The sequence below is a fragment of the Vespa crabro genome, chromosome 11 (genome assembly GCF_910589235.1).
Source record: "Vespa crabro chromosome 11, iyVesCrab1.2, whole genome shotgun sequence".
Lineage (NCBI taxonomy): Eukaryota > Metazoa > Arthropoda > Insecta > Hymenoptera > Vespidae > Vespa > Vespa crabro.
The window spans coordinates 4,086,259-4,106,793 of NC_060965.1; the positions used below are offsets into that span (position 1 = coordinate 4,086,259).

Genomic DNA, 20,535 nt, shown 5'->3' on the forward strand with positions numbered 1-20,535 from the left:
ATCAATAATTTGATTAATGTTTAATAATAATATTGTGGCCCAAAAGAAACAACATCCGTTTTCTTTTTTTTTGTTTGCAGCTTTAATCTTCCTACATGATATCCTTCAATAAAGTAGTCAAGATTTGTATTTGATTAGAAATGATTTGTTTGTAATTTGTTTCATTGTAAGATCTATTTAGATACAGTTATCGTGCAGAAGGATTTCAATCTTAATCATAAATTTAATTAAATGACTTGTCGTTTTTCAGAACAATAGTTCATAACGATCTTTGATCCTTAGTGATATACGAAAATTTACTACGTTCGATATCTAATAATACATTTATTAACACAGCAGTGGTTTCTTATGTCACACCCTTTTTATTTTAGACAGTAATTAATTATGAAAGATAGATGCGAGCGGGAACGTCATTTCCATTAATATCCAAACGTTCGCGAGAAGCAATTTTCATTGAGGATCATTTTTTGGCAGGTTTCACGATTATCCAGGCACGTGAAAAATTTTCAAATATTTTTCATAGGGTGTATAAAAAATATGTACCAAGAAGACATCTTTCCTTCTTTTTTTCTTTTTTTTTTTTTTTTTTTATTATTATAATCGACGCACATTCGGTAAGCTATAATTCGAAATGTTGTCGATAAATTGAAGGTAACATTTGAAGGGCGTGCAAATTGAAATCTCCGCCCAACGTTTGTTTGTTTGTTATGTAATCCAATATAATAGGAGGGGAACGTTGAATGAAAAATGAAAACAATGAAGAAAGCGAGTTGGTCCCTCCGCGATACACAAAAACCAAATACGTCGCGTACTCTTACCGGTCCCGTTTATTTTCCTTTGGCACGATGACTATGGAACACAAACGACGAGGATTAAACGTTAGTAGATTCCTGATCGTTAGACGAAACATCTCGAAGAACATCTTCGTCGAGCTTAGCAATGAGGATCTTTGGACTCGTCGGTTGAGAACATTCTTGTTCTTGCTGAAGAGCGTCCGTTAGAACGACGGTCAAATTCGTGGAATCAGAACGAGACTCGTTTCTGAGAACTACGTCGTTCATTGTACTCGAGAGCTTCAGATTCGTCGGTGTGGACGAAGAGGAGGAGGTCGATTTGGCGATTTTCAGTTCAGTTTCGACTGGACTGATATCATTCGAAACGTCATTTTCTCGGAAGAGTCTTTTCAAATCGTTTCCTAATCTGGCATCGTCTGGACTGATGTTTGAGTCGGCCTTGATCGTTAAGGCCAAACTCTCCGGTGGTTTTCTACCTCTCACACTTTTACCCAATTCGCTGAGGGGTATGCCAACTTCGTGAGTGGCCCAAACGTCGCAGAGAGGATTATAGGAGGAACCACGAGGTGTCAGATTCGTCTTAGATCTCCTTGCATCCTCCATTGAGTGCCAACGATGAGGTCTTGGGGCTGAGAGTCCAGATGCTATGGCATTTAGACTATTTGCTGGGACTATTCGATGAGGAAATCGAGGAGAGCCACGGATTTTTTCTCGCGATGAACCTTGATTGCTATTAGATTCTATAAATTTAAAATTGCGTATTAGTTAATTCGGCAAATGCGATAATTTTTGTTTGTTTACAAAACATTAAACTCACGTGGTGGTAAAGTAAAATTCACTCTCGGTTCACTGCTTTCCTTACGACGTAAACCGAGGCTTAATCTGCGGTCTTCCTCGCTAGTGATACTAATTATCGGTCCAGAACCACATCGGGGATGAGATTGCTGTGAGCCTTGCGCATCCATTTGGCAGGTCGAGGCGGCTTTAGCACTCGGTACTAGACCAGCGATATAGCCCATATGAACTCTCAGCGCAGACGCTACACCTAAACACGGTTACTCTTGATATTAATGATATATACGGGCAAAATGATAATGAATCATTTTCGGCGTGTATCGATTGACCTTACGAAAGCTATAATCAATCTCGGCAGCAATACCGCTATGTCGATGCATACGAAAATTTGATTTATTAGAGAATAGAACGTATTTATTGAAACAGTGATCATCTCCATAAAATATCCTTTCTTAGATATCATTGACTGAGTAAATATAAATAACTCGTACCTGTAAACGATGCCGTCGATGTCTTTCTACTCGTCGGACGACTGCCAAAAAGACTGAAGAACCGTTGGAAAACGCCTAGACGATTTGGTCCTTCGGTCTCTCTGCGACGATGAAGCTTGTAAATGTCGGCTAAGCTTCTTCTGGGATCGTCCGGTTCCAGATCCGGTTGACTGCTAAACGCTACGGTACCGCGGCGCATGCCTAATTTCAACAAGGGGTCAAGACGAAAACGTCGAGTAACCCGTATCGAGCGAGATCTCGATGCTTTCAGCGTTTTGGAGTATCTTTTGCTCGTTAAAAATACGAGCGATGCATGTATATACATCTGATTTACTTTACTACTAACGGAAGGATGCTTAAATAAATAATTTTCGACAACTCTCTAGAATGGTTAAATTGGCTAAACATCGTTCCGTTATATAGTGAAAATGTTGCGTAATTATGTTAATAGAAGGGTGAAAGCGCATCGCAAAAGCGAAAAGCAAACTACGTTAAGTAGAAGAGGAAGGAGAAAAGTAGTTGCATGTATTTTTTCCACGAAGCTTCTTTCGTTAATTTCGTTTATGCATTTGCATGATGCAAATTTCTATATGTGTTTTATTGTGCATTTAAAATAAATTTGTTTTATTGATAAAGTTTACAAGTTCAAAAGTAAATTTATTAATCAACAATGCTTGAAAGAAAACCTATACACATCCCTTTCGACAAATAAGACCTTTCATCGATGCATTTAGAAATATCAGAAACGAAGCGTGCAATAGACGTGTAAGAGATACGATTCTTGTCACAGATACGTTTTGCTATTACTTCGGAGAATTGTTGTTTATTGACCCAAATATCAATCGATATTTCCAAGAAATTTTAATGTAAGTGTTTATGCGATAACGTATAAAGGATTCTAATAAACGAATTTGATGATTTACAAAAGAAGCATAAATAATATGAAAGATTGAAAGGTAGAGATAGATATAGAAATAGAAATAGAGATAGATAAATAGATAGAGATAGATAGATAGATAGATAGAGAGAGAGAGAGATAGAGATAGAGAGAGAGAGAGAGAGAGAGAGAGAGAGAGAGAGAGAAAGAGAGAGAGAGATAAAGGAAACTTAGAAACTTCATGCTGTGTAATAATCGAATCAACTTACAATAGAAAATGCTTTCTTAGAACGAAGAAGAAAGAAAGAAACAACTACAGTTTCTTGTTGTTCGACTGTAGTGTTGAAAAGAAAAATTGAAAAAAGAAAGGACAAGTGATAAGAAAAAAGATAAGATAAAAGGTCACAGAGAACGAAAAAGTTTTGTCATGCATGATGAATGTGTCGGTCATGTGATATAAGAGTCGTGCAAATAATATCGCGCGATTTTTTTCTCGTCACAACTTGAATGTTTACATTCATAGAAGAACGATATCACAAGGTAGCAATATAATTTCGAAGATCTCGCTTTTCTAAAGTATTAACGAGCAATATTCAAGATGATATATTAAGGAAATAACTTTGTCTACCTTTCGCTTCTCCTTTCAAGTTTCTCCCTTCGAACGACATTTTACCAAGATTTGAAGGAGTATGAGGGATCTTTTGTATTCTGAGAATATAGTACACGCACGCAGCTACGTAAGTACCCACTTTGAGGATTTATTCTACTTCACCAAGAATTTATAATTTTCCTATTAGAATAATGTGCAATTTACTATTTTGATCCAATCGTTTATTTAACGAGTATGAATAATGGAAAGTGAAGCTGTCAAAACCATAACCCGTTTCTGATCCATCAAAAACAAAACAAGAAAGAAATCAATAAAAACTTAACGTTCATGCACACTCGGACGTCCACGAGCTTGTAAAGGATTATCATTGTCTCTACTCTAAATTCAAACGTTAAAACGTCCCACTCCATCGACATCTCTCTTATGTCGTAACGTCAAGCAAGTGAGCATAGGTTTAGAAGCATTACGTGCAATAAACGAAATTCCATCACCTTTCTCTGACACCTGAATGGCCGAGGAATGAACGAAGCGAGAAAGCATTAATATTACGTTGATTCCTTCCTTCTCTGCTCGAAACGAGTCAGACTCATCGTGCAAAAAATGTTTTTACTTTTAAACATAAAAATATCTTCAATCATTCATTGTTTTATTGTACATTATAAATTTATAATTTAGCATCGATAAATGGATATAAATAAGTGAATGTGTTTTGCACGACGAAATCTATATAAATATAAAGTTTAAATTATCGTTCTTACCCGATGGATCGGCGGATGGCCAACTCGCTCTTGGAATAACCGATGGGAGAACGCTGAGCAACAATAAGGGTAAACCACCCCCGATACTCGGATTTCGTTGTGGAATCGAAGTACTAGAGGAAGCGTGTGATGGTTCGACCGGTTCTTGTGCCAACTGCTTTTCCAATCTGGCCAACTCGAGTTCCAACTGAGCCATCTCGCGACGGTAAACTCGATTCTGCACTTCCACTCGATACTGTAGCTCTCTGTGGGATCATGTTAATTGCATCAAACGAGCATAGTTATTTCGCGTTCCATTGAGTCGCATGGAAAATACATGGTTCGAAGAAAAGGCATCGGGTTTTTTGATCAGACAACGAATAGAATGAAAAAAGTTGATCGATATTTGAGACTTGGGGAGAGGGAAAAAATGGATAAAAGGAAAGGAAGAATAGAGAGTATAGCTGGATTTTACTCGATACGTTACGAAACGTTATTTTCTCGTTCGTGACGGCTTTGAGAAGTATGGTTGGATCAGGGAGCCAGATGCGATAACGTTTATTGTCTTGAAGGCCAATTCTGCACTTGCCCAAGATAGAATTTATTTCTTATCGTTGTTTCCCGTTATCTAAAGGCTTCCGCCTTTCACCCTCTTCCTTCCATTTCGATCGAGAAAAGCCCTCTTACCTTCTATCGTCCGTGACGAATCTCCTTGTGTTGCATTCGATCTTTAAGCCGAGACTCTGGACGACAGGATCGGCTCTCTCTCCAGCAAGAATGTTCGCCAACTGAGGTAAAAAGAGCAATGCTAACGTTGCTGTTGTTGAGGCCAGAATTAAAGCAGTGATTGTGACAAAGGCCAAGGTTGCCCGGTCGGACATCAAATTCGCTAACACGACCACGATACCAGAGGTTATTACTACGGAATAGACGCTCATGCCGATGTATTGGGAATCGTTCAAAGCTGGTATCTTCACGTGCCTGGAAAGAGTTTCCATTAAATTTGTTTTCTTCTATGCTTTAGAAAATTCGATAAGTGTGAATTTCAAGAGAATTCCTGATAATCTCGTTTAACTCGAATCGAGCAAGATCGACCTTCTTTGTCACCCGAATCATTCGAGGAAACTTCGTATTCGCGTTCTGCATTTCCGAAATGCGATTGAATTTCTTTCTTTTTCTTTTTAGAATCTCATCTTCCCTTTTTCCTTTCGTCTATTAGATTTCCGTAAATCTATCATGAGACGTGCGTTTTTCGTCGTAGCAACCACTATCTATTTCGCGAAAAAGAGTTTTGACTTTGACTTTATTCTTCGATAAAGTTTTCTTATTTTCTATTTGTTTCGTCTACCATATTATCTCACTTTTTTATTATTAAATTTTAAAACTAGAATAAAATTTTGCCGATCGATGTTTGATTTGATCAATCCATCAGTGATATATTGAACGAAATATCAAGAATCATGATACTACATTTTATTGTAACAAGGTGCATTTGATTTTCAATTCAAAACTTTTTTCTCTGTTCCATGGAAAAAATCGAATATTCGAAACGCGTTTAGCCATTTATATCACAGTTAGCATTTTAATTGTTTAATTAACGAATAAGTCGGGATTGTTAAATTAAAGTACATTTTCCTTTGCGTGGAAGCTTTCACAAAGTATTATAGCAGTTTCAATGAGGAAAAACGAATTCACTTTAAAGAGGTAAAATAATAGGTCTCCTATTGTTTTTATCCTTATCTACAGTAGTGCACCCCATTCCGTAGGTTTCTGTCTCATTTCGAGTTGAAATTGTCGCTGAACGATGTAATTAATTAGCTAAATTGCTATGGATTATTTCCCCATAGTATGCTCATTATTCTCTGCGATTATATTTTGGCTCGAAATAGCGTTAATTATTGCATCAGGCTAATACATCGGATCGTTTAAAATATTTTCAAAATAATTTTGTTCATACTAAAGGATGTAAAATTGTAAATTTTCTCTTAATTGGAATAAAATCGGAATAAAAAATTTCGTTTACGTGTACTTCGTATCAAAATACTTTTCACCGAAGTCAACCGACGAGGAAAGTTCAATCAATGGGAAGCTATGGATTAACGAGCCTGACGATCTTTGCTCTGAAAGCTCACCTTGTTTCCCAGGCCATGTAGACACCGACTATGAGTAACAAGCCTTTGTAAACGTAAAGTGCACCCAACCAGCCATTAGTGTGCTGTGAACGACACACCTCCACCTACGCGGAAGGAGCAAAGGCAAGGAGTTAATTGGTCACGGATCGTTAACGGTAATTACGAGTAACCTTACTGAGGATCCTTTTGAGACAACTTACATTTCGTTCGAGAAAATTATTGACAGATATACGCGTTTATATTTACAGATTGTCTTATACCTGAAGTTGATAGACGACGCCACGATCTTGCGGATTTATTTCCAAGGTTAAGTTACGCAGGTGACGTTGCATTGGGTCCAAGGTTACCCAAAGTGTCACTACTAGACCGTCGATCAACAGCAGTATGCAGATTAGGCTTATCAGTTGAGTATCCTGTAGCAGCTAGGAATGATATATTCACGTCGTGTATGAATCATATGGGATAATATTTCTAGTACGCTTAAAGTCGATCATTTTTAGTTCTTTAATTTAATCATATGTTAACATATAATTATCATGTTAGATTTAATTTCATTGTGGATGGGCACGTATGATCGAACATGAAATGTTTTTCGAATAAAAGCGAGAAATTCAAATATCCTGCATATTTGGACATTCTTACGAGAACGACTCTAGTTTCTCCTTGATTTTTGCATATACATCTCGTTTTCGTTGCATATGTATAATGATTGCCGAAGTTATGGGATCGAAGGAAACTAACAGTGATTTTATTTGCAATTTATTATACCAAGAGCAGCTATCGCTAATTGAAAGCGTAAACGTTAATTGTATCAATTCTCCCCTCCTACAGCGTGGTTTACTCTATACATGGGATTTAATCGAATCAATCCCGTCTGAGCGCACCAGACGCTCTAGAACGAGGAAAAAGAGAGAAGGAGAGAGAGAGAGAGAGAGGGAGAGAAAGAGAGGGAAATAGATAGATAGAGAGAAACACCGAGAAAGAGAGAAAGAAATTCTTTCCCTAATTTCTGTGCTTTAACGTAATTAAGCAAATCAACACTATGTTTGACTGCATCAAAAGAGACAAGATTTTTTATTACGTATTTCTATTTCAAAGTAAAATCATATTAAAGTAAATTTGAAACCAAACCTTGTTTTTGACGACTCCGCTTCTGCTTCTTGTAAAGATTCTATGAACTCGATAAGTTTTCGTGAACATAGAGCCAAAGGCTAAGGAAAAACCAGCTGATAACAGATAAACTCTTGCCTAGAAAAGAGAATATAACAATGAGTTGATTTTAATAGAGAAAATTTATAAATGATATCTTATCAGAAAACGATTCTCACGGTGCACACGGTCGGAAAATAATCATCACTGTCCGGAAGTGTTGCATGATCAAGTCCAAGTAGTATAACTGCACCATAGACGAGACAGCAACCAACTGCAGCCATATTGTTTAGTCTGGGACTGGATAGTTTAATACTTCTGCGAGCAAGTGAGCATGATTTAAATAAAGTTTCTTTTTTTTCTTTTACTCTCTCTCTCTCTCTCTCTCTCTCTCTCTCTCTCTCTCTTTTTTTCTACGAAGCACTCTAGATCTTAGAGCTTACTTGTGCTTTCGAAAATGAAGATTGAATGCGAGAAAGGCGATTGCCAGGGCAACGCCGATGCTGGCTAAGCAGGTAACCGCGAGAAAAGCTGCAGGTGCTACTGTCACCACTCTTAACCTGCATAAAAAATGAATACCGTAAAGCTGAGTAAAAATTTATATCAAGATATCGGAATTGGTCGTTCGAGCTTTGACTATTTCATTGTTACGACGATATGTACAAAATATAGTAGAAACACCAATGGAAGCCAACATGAATCATGATAAATGTACCAACGATAGATAGTATATGTAAACGGTTTGGTTAACATTTTACGCGACCACGAAGAGAGCACGAGGATAATCCCCTGAAATTCCTCGCTCTACTTACTATGACCTCTTTGAGTTTAGAGAGAGAGAGACGCGAAAGTTTAATCGTAGCATCGAAATTGTCTCATTATACTTGTGAGAGAACTTTTGATCCGACTCCGTATGATTACTCAGAGATTATCCTTCGTTTTCTTCGAACGTATAACATTCTTTAACAAATCTTATAAGCATGCTTTATACAATATTTTCTTTAAGTTTCAAACTATTATTGGCTATAGTCATTGATAATCATTTTCATTTTATTCATTCATTTTATCCCAAAAGCGAATTATATTTGAAATATCGTATCGATTTTCATGCAAAATTACAATTATTCAATTCGTTATAAATGTTAACGACCACTTAGGAACATAGCTCGAAAGGCGAGTCTCGCGTGAACTTAATCAAAGATCGTTTGGTTAAATCAAGAGTGATACTACCGGAAGACCCGACGAGCTGCAGGCGGATGCCCTCCGGGCCATCTTGTAGCGACGCATCCTGGACAGTTCATTATCAATTTCCCATCTTCTGGAGTAAAGATCGCTATCTCCCTAATAGAACGGCCTGTAATAGGAAAATTTTTATACGATCGATATCTTTCATGTTCTCTTTATAATAATAACGAAGGTATACTAAATACAAACGTATAGATACGTGTAAGAATATATATATATATATATATATATATATATATATATATACACGAGATTGTATACATCGGGGCAATAACGCCAGTAACTAATCATAAATTCGTTATTGCTCGGTGTTCTATCGTTCGGAACATTATTGCGGCAATTATACCTTTGCTTTATGGAGACTGAAAGCCAACGTTAATCGGCCATTGTTAGGTGTTCTAGATCGCTATAGAGAATTTACTTGTAGAGAAAGAAAATAATGTAGATAATATCAATTAAAATTATTTTTTTTGATAAGTGCAAAAGATGAATTGTTTGATGGATCAAATTTTTTTTTAGAATCAGAATAATCGGCATTTTGTTTTTCGATGAATTAAATCGTCGTATCCTTTACGAACGGACGAGTCCGTGTAATCATTTCAGGGGATTACGTTTTGCCGTTGCGATCGAATCTTGCTGGCCGAGCACGAATTGAGGATAATTGGTTTCGTTTCAGTGTAAAGAGCTACAGAGACGTTGGAAAGACCAGTTCGATCAGAACCGAGACTTTAATTCCCTTTTCGCGCTTGACAATTTTTGAAATTTCTTTTTCTTTTCTTTTCGATTTCTTCTTTCGACTTGTTCTTTTTTCTTTACTTGTTCTTTTTTCTTTACTTTACATACATACGCTGTATGTATGTACGTATATACCTATATCAACTTATCGACCAAAGTCGATAAGTCCAAAGGATATAACTGCGTTGAAAATTAAAGTCGTAAAAGTGCTCGCCAATGTCCATGTCGATGAATTCTCCTCGTAAACTCTTTTCGAAATGATTTTGAACGAATTATGAGTTTCGAACGAATGATTCATATTACAAATTTATTGATCATTTTGACAATTTTGATTCATCGATCGTACGATTATAAAACGATACGAGGATATAAAAAGAGAGAATTTGATGATAAAAATAATGATCGTCGATAAGAATAGAATTATTTATCAAAGAATATATATAAAAATATATATAAGTATTCATCGTAAGAATATTAAAGAAACGAAGAAGCAACGAGATAAGATGATCTCTCTTTGAGTAGTACGACAAATCGATAAGATAAATTTTTATAAACACGTCTGGTCTACTTTTTAACGATAGATAAAGATAGGCGGCAGAACTCGAATAATAAAAATAAAAGTGGTTGCATGAACGTTTTTCGAAGTTCGCATTCACCAAATACTTGGACGTATCTTTCGATGAATCTTTAAAACGATATTTTCTCTCTCTCTCTCTCTCTCTCTCTTATAAATGTGCTCGTTCACAGTATGCGAAAAAACGTCGCATTTATTGTCGAAATATTCATCTTTTTTTATCTGCTCTTTACGGATCGTTTTAAGAGTCCTCCGCGAATTGGGTTATTAAACGAAATTACGTTACGTCTATTTGTCATTTGTTAGAAAGTTTTAAATAATACAAAATCAAAATATTTGAATCCGTTATTATTTCGAAATTTTTTTTATCGTTCAAGAAAGTACGAATTTGATCCTGAAATCAGAAAAAAAAAGATTTTCTATACTTCTAATCATCTTTTTGTCTCTTCAAAACTTTATTAAAGAAGCTTGAGACTAAGAACGAAAACTTTTTGAACTTTGGATCTACGTTGTTTTTTTGTGACTCTTATCGAAACTTTCTTCCCCTTTCTTTTTTTTTGCTCCTCTTGAGTTCTCTTTCTTTTTCTTTCTCTCTTTTCTCTCTCTCTGTTATATCTTCTCGAATTTTTTCTGCAATAAAAAGAAAAAGAATTCCGAATAAAGTGATAAAAAATGATGCGAAATTTTGTCGAATTTAACGCACACGAGAATTATTTTTAGGAGGATAAATAACAGAATACATTGATTACATCGAGAAAAAAAATAATATGTCGATACGAATTTTTATTGTAAACATCGTGATAAAATCAACGTCAAAGTCTTTCTAAGAGTTTCTTTTCCACCTATACTTTAGCGTCTTAGAGACCTTTATTCATAGTATTTTTCGACTTGAAACATGGAACAGATAATTTCCCTTGACAAACGCGTGACAATCCTTGCTAGCTTCTTTACCCGACGTATTCATATTTTTGTGCGAATCTCTTGCAACGTCTCGTTTGTACTTCAAAAACGTTATTTCTTTTTTCGTCGTATTTTCAAATTTATAATGTTTTTTTTTTTTCTTTTTCCCGAAATAACATCCAACAATGTACGCACTAAATTCACATTTTATTTTATTTTTTTCATCGATTGCAATTTTACGGCCTTGTTTTTCCTACGTCGCACGTTAAAATGGACTTTTTAACAAATCCTACAATAAAAAATATGCTGTCAGAATCTTTTTTTTTTCGTTATACATTCTCTCTTTTTCTTTTTTCATTAAAGAAGTAACAAAAGATAATCTTAAAGTGATCGGAATGATACGTTATGATGCCAAGAAGAAATTTGTCCGGGGCTAACAAAGAAAACGAGTCAGGTTACTTTCAATTTTCCTATCATTTTCCGGACTGCTCCCTCATAGTGATACTCTTTTACGTCGAAAGATCGGCATTGTGAAACGATGCCAGGTTTCTGTCACACGATTTATCAGCACTTTGAGAGAGAAAGTCCAAACTTTTCTTTCTTTCTCTTCTTTTTTTTTTTAGCCTCGGGGTTTGCGTTCTCGAAGCGTATCATCGAAGAGGTCGATTGCGACCACCCCTCGAAGCTCGATTTGATGGATTATAGCTGTAGGATCGTTCGACACAATTCGACAAGTCCATCCGGATAACGTGATGCTCGTGTAAGTGGAACAATTAAAAAAAAAAAAGAAAAAAAAGAGGAACGAAGAGAGAGAGAGAGAGATAGAGATAGAGAGATAGATAGATAGATAGAGAGAGAGAGAGAGAGAGAGAGAGAGAGAGAGAGAAAATACGACATAAAGAAGTTTAACGATGATATATCCAATGTATCGAAACATACGAAAAACGTATGCTTCCTTTTAGGCTAGTTCCATTGAGCGAGAGTAAATTCGTGCCAGTTCATTGACTTTATCTAAAATCGATGCTTGAAAGTGCAGGTAGTAAAAATAAAAAAAAAAAAAAAAAAGAAAAAAAAAGGAAATAGAAATAAAAAAAGAGCAATTTGATAATTGAAGATCATAGTCCGTGCCGTTCGTAAGGTTAACGAGCTGAACGAACGATCTCTCTTGAGCAGAATACTGTTGAGATGCTGCACGAAAAATCTCTCTCTCTCTCTCTCTCTCTGTCTCTTTCTCTCTCTCTCTCTCTTTCTCTTTAACTTGAATATCATTCGAATGGAATTTTGAGAAATTTGCCGATCATCGAATCGATATCTTCCCCTTCGTTATATTTGAATATCTATCTTGTATCAAAGTCTTGGATAAGAATTTAAATAGGAAGCCAGGTTTGGAAAAGAGGCGAGGATCGGTATGTCACAATTTTCTGTCGAAGCTTTTAAGAGATTGTACGATTCTCCGTCCAGCCTGATTTTTGTCGACCGAAAGACAATCGAGTCGAAACAAAGAAAGTAATGAATCGCGGCCTCGATTTTTCGACACGGCTTGTCGCGTTCTCTTTTCTTTTCACCGTGATCGATCGGCTTATACCAGTAAACACAGCTACGGAACATTCTCTATTAAATCTCGTCGAATTAATGGACTTCTTTTTCATGTGTCCTAAGTATTTATCGTGATATTACAAGCGACATACGTTACGTTTCTTTATTGAAGATCATAGATCGTACATTTTCGTTGGCATCTTTTTATGCGCAGAATGTTCTTATATAGTCATTCCGGTGCCATTATTTCACCATGCATTCTTGGCGTAGTATCATAAACATTCCGATGCAGTCGGTACATTCAAATTATGCATCGGTATTGTTTCTCAGAAGAAGAAAAATCTCTTGACCCTTTGGCCATTGTTATTAGTTCTGTTTTTCGAAGCAGCATATATTCATGCGATAGCACCCTAAAGTTTTTTAATAATCAAGAAAAAGGAATGAATGGATAGTAAAAAATTGTTTTCAACAGAGATATTTTTTTTATATTTCAAGAATAATATTTTCCTCGAGTTATTATAAACGTTACTACGTAACAAACACGTTGTTTTGTTATTCCTGCTGCCAAAATTCATTTTGTTATATGTGTTCCAATGCATTTCCAATAGTCACTTTGCTCCTATTCGCTCTGATGCATTTATCAGCGTCGAATTTAATTCGATTTCGAGGTAGAAATCGACCGTCTAAATTCTCCAGTAGCTGCACAGACCACCTCATTCTCTCTCTCTCTCTCTTCGTTCCTCTCTCTCTCTCTCTCTCTCTCTCTCTTTCTCTCTCTCTCTCTCTCTCTTTTCTCTCTCTCTCTCTCTCTCTCTCTCTCTCTCTTCGTTCCTCTCTCTCTCTCTCTCTCTCTCTCTCTTTCTCTCTCTCTCTCTCTCTCTCTCTCTCTCCAACTTTTCCTAACAGAGTGTTTACTTTTATTGTTACATTTTGAGTTTGTACGGAGGACAGAAATATTGACCGGTGCTATCGTCTCTTTCTCACTATCACGCGAGGTCTCTATCTTAACCTTTTTTGTTCTCTTTCGTTTTCCCAAGAGAAGTTCTCTTCCGATTAATTATTCATCGTCGCTTTGCCAATATCCTGTCGTTAGAATGCCAAGTATCTTTGGCCCCATTCGCATGAAGCTTCTATTCTACAATTCCTTCTCATTTTATAGTTCGCGATCTTCTTTATATCGAAAATGCCTTACGGCCTTTACTTTCCAAGTTGTAGAAATCGCAAAAGATCACGGTAACCGTACGTTTGCTCACATCTTTTTCTCATGAGAAAGATTCTCAAATTTTTTACTAAGCTCTGAGAGTTAAATGTCATAGTTCATTAATTAATTAAGATCATAGACTAGCCTCGATTTAACACAAAGAGTACTTATTCAGAAAAATTATTATACTTGGATGGATAAAACTAATTTAAAATGATCGGTGTACAAATATTGTGTTCTGTTGAATTTTATGAAAATTAATTAAGTACCATTATTTAACGTTGAATTCAATATAACATTAACATTTAGTCTACATTAATACCTAAAAGATTAGTTAACTGAGTATTACATTTCGCGTAATCGATTATTTCTATGAAAATGGACAGTTGCGATAATAATTTGATTGGTCATTAATTGAACTGTGGTGATAAATACTGTGCGCAACTTGATCGGCTTGTTATCGGAAAAATTAATAGAATTCGATGTTTAATTTGTTCTTGTGGTTGTTTTACTTTTTGTTATATTAACTGATCGCACATTCATCATAGGATTTGCATGCATTTCCAAGCTCGCTTCAGTCGATTTAATTATTTCGTGCGATTTCTCCACTTTTTCCTTTTTTTTTTCTTTTTATATTTTTCAGTTATCGCACCAATTCGAATTCGAGTGAAATTTAAATCATAATTAATTGAAGAAATTATTTTATCGGCCAATTTTTCGATGTAGATAATTTATTTTTATTTTTATTCACACACACACACACACACACACACATATATATATATATATATATATATATATATATATAAGCGAATTGATATAGAACTCGTTAGACATTTGATCTTAAAATATAATCATGTGTATTTCGTTGATGACAGTTAAATTTGCCATTTCCACAATTTATATACACAGAATTGAGAACGTAGAAGTATTTTTTAATTACGAATCGATGATCATTACCGTTCTTTCATCATGTTTAATTAATTCATTTTACGTAGGAAACGAATTCATTTTCAAAATGATTTTATTACGAAATGATATTTTAACTTATCCAAGTATATATGAAGTATGTTATTTTTTTTTTTTATTTTGTTAGCCAGCCAAGAAGGACATAATTATCGTGCGTACCAACCGTGTTATAATTATCAAAGTCTGGTGAGAAAAAATTGTCAAAAATATTCACTCATTAGAAAGCACGAGGTGAAAGCATATCGTGTAGAAATAAAGTTTTTATTTTATTATGCCGATGATATAATTAAAATTTGTCATAATGCTTCGAGACATTTTAAAAATATTTTCCAAGGGTTTCATTTTGATCTTGGATGTTACTATCTTTTTGTTACGTCGTTGTCATTTATTTCTCATCTTACGTAAATTATAATTTCACGAAACTTTTACGTCGTAAAATTTAACGAGTTCTTGAAACCATTATAGTAAAGAAAAAAATCCATTTTATAGGCAATCACGTGCATTATATACACAAAGAATATGATTAAACAATAATAATAATAATAATAATAATTTAGACTTTAATATCATAAGATTTATTAGTAATTCAATACATGGTAACTTTTTGATAGTTAAAAAATTTCTTATTTTCCTCAATAATTTTCTTTTTAATGTTCCTCTATTGCCGTAGAATCTCTAAGAAAAATCGTTTTTCTGCACGGTAATATGATCTTTCGTGGTGGGCTCCGAGCATAGCTTTCACGATATATTGGTTATAAACGAATGCTTTTACCGTAACAGAGATATAGCATGTGCATCGTTGCGATCTGCACTTCACAATAGAAATCTCATAAATGGAATCATCCAACCGCTTATGTGTCAGTTAGCCGCGATATGTGAAGAGGATATGCGATTTATTATAGTATTACGCGTACATAATTGCTGATGATTTCAGCAAAGCTACGGGCATTTCACGCGTCGAACAACAAGTGCATCCGTTATTATCAATGTCATTGTTCTCTTTCAGAACAAATAAATTAGTACCGGGATAGAATTTATTTGGGACAAATAACTGTAAACCATATCTTTTATCTTGGGATCAATATAATGGACTTAAAGGTCCATTAAAAATGTCAGATGTGGTAGGTTCTAACAAATATTTAGGACAACGTATATATTCAGAAAAGCACCTCTCATTTATGTATGCTTATAATGTATAAAGAGAATATATCAAGATTAATCTAACGTTTTAACTTACCCTGCATTTGATAAAAGGCGGTGATTCCGACGCGATCTGCACCGTCAAAAAAAACTGGCCCCTAAAAGCAGAAACGTTGTAAAAATGAACTTCTCGCTTTACTCTTTTCGCGAAATATCGACGTATCATCGCTAAGCTAATAAATCCTCCTTTTAGCTACAGAAATGATGGATAGTGTATATTTATTTGGAAATACCTCACGAAAGAAGCCAAATGTCCTTGTTCGATAAATTTTTAAATTCTCCTTTAATAAACAATACTTATTTTTGTTTAAAGATGAGAATGAAATTTTCCTCTTATAGCAATTTTCCCTCGTTATTTACGTGCACTTACCGAAACACCGATAAAGTGTAAGAGTTTAAGTTGTTCGAGGAGATGTTGAATAAGATCCTTATTTGTGTGCGTATATTGTGCCATGCTCTTGTTCATTCGATTTAGTATAGTTTCAGTATTGGCCAAAGCCAATGCCATTGCCCAGACAGCATCATACGTTTGAGCAGCAAATTTCGAATGAGTTACACCTCGTTTGGCAAGTTCCGAAATGAAGCCTCTGGTTGTCTGCGAAAGAGGTCAGTTTTGTTAAATAAATTAGCAAATATTAATAATATCTCTAATATTGGCTAAAGTCCTTGTACCGAAAAAGTAGGTTAAACATGTTCAATGGTACATTCGCTTTAAAGGATATATTGCATATTATATCGTTCTATGAAATAGATCCGTACGATCATGCGAATTTGATATGTTTAATATGTTTAATGCAATACATTAATATATGAATCAATGTTTACTTGTGTTCTCATCGAATCACGTTAACGTTATAAGTCGTTTTAATAAATGTAAATCTTAAAGGATTGAAAGAGAAGAGACATCAGAAGAAGACTAGTGAAGGATCAACAAAGTCTTGTCTTATAAATGATCGAAATTGCTTTTTATCGATCATGTACATTCTCGAAGGCTTTTCTATGGTTTCGTATAATCGAGATCTCTCCGCTTATCAGCATACTCGTTGATACGAAATTAATCGATCTTAATCTATAATCATCTTAATGCGATAGCTCTGATTATAGATTGAGATTTTTTTACTAAATTGGATGGATTATTGTATATTTGCATGGATAAAATCGAAAATTGTATACATTAGAATTTTCTACCTATAAGATAATTTTTTATACAATCTTCTATCATTTCAATTACACGTTGCTTGTATAATTCAACGACATCGTTTAGATCGTTGGTCTTAGTCTTTTTTTCTTATTATCCGTGTTAAAATTAATCTATTAGAACATACAATCTTATAATTGTTTCACTCTATCTATTTTAGTTTAGTTCATAATACTTAATTATTTGAATTCTATTTCGTCGTTTTCGTAACGAAAGGTCTATTTTTCTTATGTCCTTGAGAAACATCGACGCACGAAGTGGAATGGTTTAAAGAAGAGAAGTGCCCGGCTTATTTTTTCCCCAGAATATTTCATACGAGAGAAGCGAACGATGACAATTGAAACGTAGCAGAAGTCGGCCATTCGCCGCCTACACGAAATGTTCGGCTTTCAACGGGCCAAAGCAAGATTATATATGTATACATGTGTATATGCATATATATATATATATATATATATATATATATATATATATAAAATAAAAAAGTGCTCTGTGACGCACATATTAAAAGAGCAGTCGCATGCAGTCGGCAACGCAATCGCAGAATAAAACAATAGAGTTTCACGTTTTATTTGAATTTTAATGTATCAACCGATAAATATTAAGAAGTGAATGTTCTTTAAAGTAGAAGTGTAATGAAAGAATACGAGTATCCTCTTTTCTTATTTCAGTAAAAAATTTCGTTTTATTTATTTAACTTTGTAAAGTTATTTAAATTCAACTAAATTCAACCTATTCATTAGTTTGATTACCAGAGTATAGCAATTTTGGTAGATATCGAGAACGTCAATAAAATATTCCAAGTATTCTCTTTCTCCGGCTGAGCATTGCTCGTTTGAATCAAGAATATGGAATGCCAGTGACTTCATCTCTTAGTAACTTCAACAATGATAAAAGCTACAAACAGCTACAAACTAGCTTTCTTCTCTTTGCTTGCTCCCGTTTTCGCTTCTCTTCAGAAGTTTATGATTATTATTATATATCCGTGACAATGAGAATTACCCTAGATATTATTACGTCTGAAAGTTTTCTAACATAACATGTATAGTGTTTCTTGCCGTCAGCTGAGAAAACAGTAGTTTTTCTCTTTAATCGGTAATTGTATGAAGCGTATCGATATATATATATATATATATATATATATCAACGTTTGATCCCTTTTATTATTATAAAGATTATTACACTTTGGCTTAAATCGACAAGGACGGTAGATAAGTTTCCAAGTAATATCGTTTTCACGATTAATTGAAGGATGGAACGAAACGACCAGCACGATGAGAACTTAAAACAAGAAAGAGAAGAAAGAATGCGAAGCTTAAAGCGGAAGACCGAGAGTAAGACGAAAAGAGATTTCCGTAGACTTCCATTAGTCTAATTTGGATCGTTACGTATTTTATTATTATAAATCCCGGCTTTTGTTAACGGCCACGTTCGATGTATATACATATATATATATATATATATATATATATATATATATATATACCTTCCTTTCCTTTTTTTGATTAAATATTATCGATCGAGACTCGATCAAGTAAAATCGATTTGCCTGCATTTTAGTCAAATCTTACCAAGCCCGAAAAGCTGGTCTCTCCTTTAAGAACGGAACCGTAGCTTTTAACGATGATCAAACCATCCAAAGCCTGCGACAACTGAAGCGCTGAACATTCCTCGGGTCCCGACTCCCACCAATCGTTTGTCATCTCGGATGGATTTGTCAGATCGATGGTGTCACCTGGTAGAATCCAGGCGTAATCCCCTCCGTGCATACCGAGTTTCCAAGCCTGGAAACAAGGGAAGATAATACAGCTATATGGATTATTAATCGTCCGTTCTTTATTTAACCATTTTCGTTGGCTCCGTCTTGGAATTGTGCGAGTTATTTTCGTGATAATGTCGGCCAGTTCTTTCCTGAAATTCAATTTTCTTGAGTACCTGCTTTCTGTGTTCCTTTTCTGTTTTTGTATATTCTTAAAATTTTCCAGAGTATGTTTAAATAGCTTTGCTTTTTATACTTCATTTATTTGCATTTAATAACAGAACTAGATCAATCGGAATTATTGTCAGAATTATCGTAGGATGAAAAGATCTGACTAAAGAGATAGATGATGGATTTAGGCATTATTAATGATTATTTTTTTTTCCCGAAGAATAGATGCCCTTCGATATAATGAGAAATGACATCAAGAAGAAAGAGAGCCTTCCTTCGTAAAGTCTTTATAAAGTATATATACGTCCATTTGCCTTCTGTCATTTATTTCTGCCTTTCCTTTCTCCCCATTCGTTTCTTTCAATCAACACCGACCTTTAACTACTTTTAAAGCAACGGCAATCGATATTAAAATGTTACTTGCAGTACTAAAATATCGTATATCGTATAAAAAAAAATTGAAATAATTCATAAAATATCTTTTTCAAAAAGCGAGAAAACATTGCGTTCCCTTTGAATCAAATACACGGATTATTGGTGAAGGAACAATGTTACAGTAGAAATAGTTTCCATTCTTTATCTGAAATACTTTCTATACAGATAGTTTTAAATCGAAAAAATTGAATTTTAACTTGTTCAACACAATTGTCAACGAATGTTATTCGATATTATGAACTCCATTGTGTTTTAATAACTTAAAAAATAGAAAAGTCCAAGCCTCTTTGCGCATCGATTTATTTAAAGAAAAAAGTGATTCTAGTGAGAGAAATACGAGTAGGGCAAATGATAGTCTTTACCGAAATCCCGAACGAAAAACAAAGAAAGATAAAAAAGGAGAAAGAAGACGAAAGAAAAAATCGATACAACCATCATTTCACAGTATCGAACTTCCTCTCTCCCGTAAATCGGGTTCTTCTTTCTTTACCTTGCACTTCAACTACGAAAAGTAGTAAAAGTGATAATAAAGATATATATGGTCTAGAATTTAAAGTCCTGACCGCCGAGATTAATAGTAAAAGTTATTCAGAATTTTGAAATAGAATTTTTTTTACTTTATGAATTCGTTATTAGTTACATTAATTATAATATTTGTCACATTGTTATTATTTTATCGATCTTATTATTTTAGAGAATTTAAAAAAATTCCAACAAAAGTATGTTCCAATCGATCGCGTGGAAAATTAAGTACCGTTCATTGATAGCTAGAAGAAATCGTTGCCGTTCTTTCTAGCAAAAGAGAAAAACTTGAGATTCGGTTCGCATGACTGGAAATGCATTTGTGCGAAAAATTGAAAATCGTTAATGGAGAGAAGAATTGTACATTTTCATTTCATTTGTAAAAATATAAATAATGGACGATTCGAATCATAAATTTTATCATTTATTTTTGCAAGAAATAATTAAGAGATTAGACCTCAGATTATTTTTATAGTTATAATACTTATAAAACTAAACAAATAAT

The 20,535-nt window shown here is 34.5% G+C and overlaps 1 protein-coding gene across 3 annotated transcripts in view; it reads right to left on the bottom strand.

Moving 5' to 3' along the window:
• Window positions 1-63: 63 nt before the first annotated feature.
• Window positions 64-20,535, bottom strand: part of LOC124427960 (gamma-aminobutyric acid type B receptor subunit 2) — a 49,723-nt gene continuing 29,251 nt past the window's right edge. For 2 of the 3 annotated variants that reach the window (XM_046971447.1, XM_046971446.1), the window contains exons 6-19: window positions 18,715-18,927; window positions 16,316-16,540; window positions 15,983-16,043; window positions 8,816-8,939; window positions 8,029-8,145; window positions 7,765-7,903; window positions 7,568-7,684; window positions 6,697-6,858; window positions 6,437-6,540; window positions 4,992-5,285; window positions 4,326-4,570; window positions 2,081-2,281; window positions 1,612-1,839; window positions 64-1,534 (exon numbers count right to left, since the gene is read on the bottom strand). In XM_046971447.1, coding sequence (XP_046827403.1) covers window positions 873-1,534; window positions 1,612-1,839; window positions 2,081-2,281; window positions 4,326-4,570; window positions 4,992-5,285; window positions 6,437-6,540; window positions 6,697-6,858; window positions 7,568-7,684; window positions 7,765-7,903; window positions 8,029-8,145; window positions 8,816-8,939; window positions 15,983-16,043; window positions 16,316-16,540; window positions 18,715-18,927 — 2,892 coding nt within the window. In that variant the 3' untranslated portion in view covers window positions 64-872. The remainder of the gene's footprint in view (window positions 1,535-1,611; window positions 1,840-2,080; window positions 2,282-4,325; window positions 4,571-4,991; window positions 5,286-6,436; window positions 6,541-6,696; window positions 6,859-7,567; window positions 7,685-7,764; window positions 7,904-8,028; window positions 8,146-8,815; window positions 8,940-15,982; window positions 16,044-16,315; window positions 16,541-18,714; window positions 18,928-20,535) is intronic. The other variant, XM_046971448.1, reaches the window with a different exon arrangement.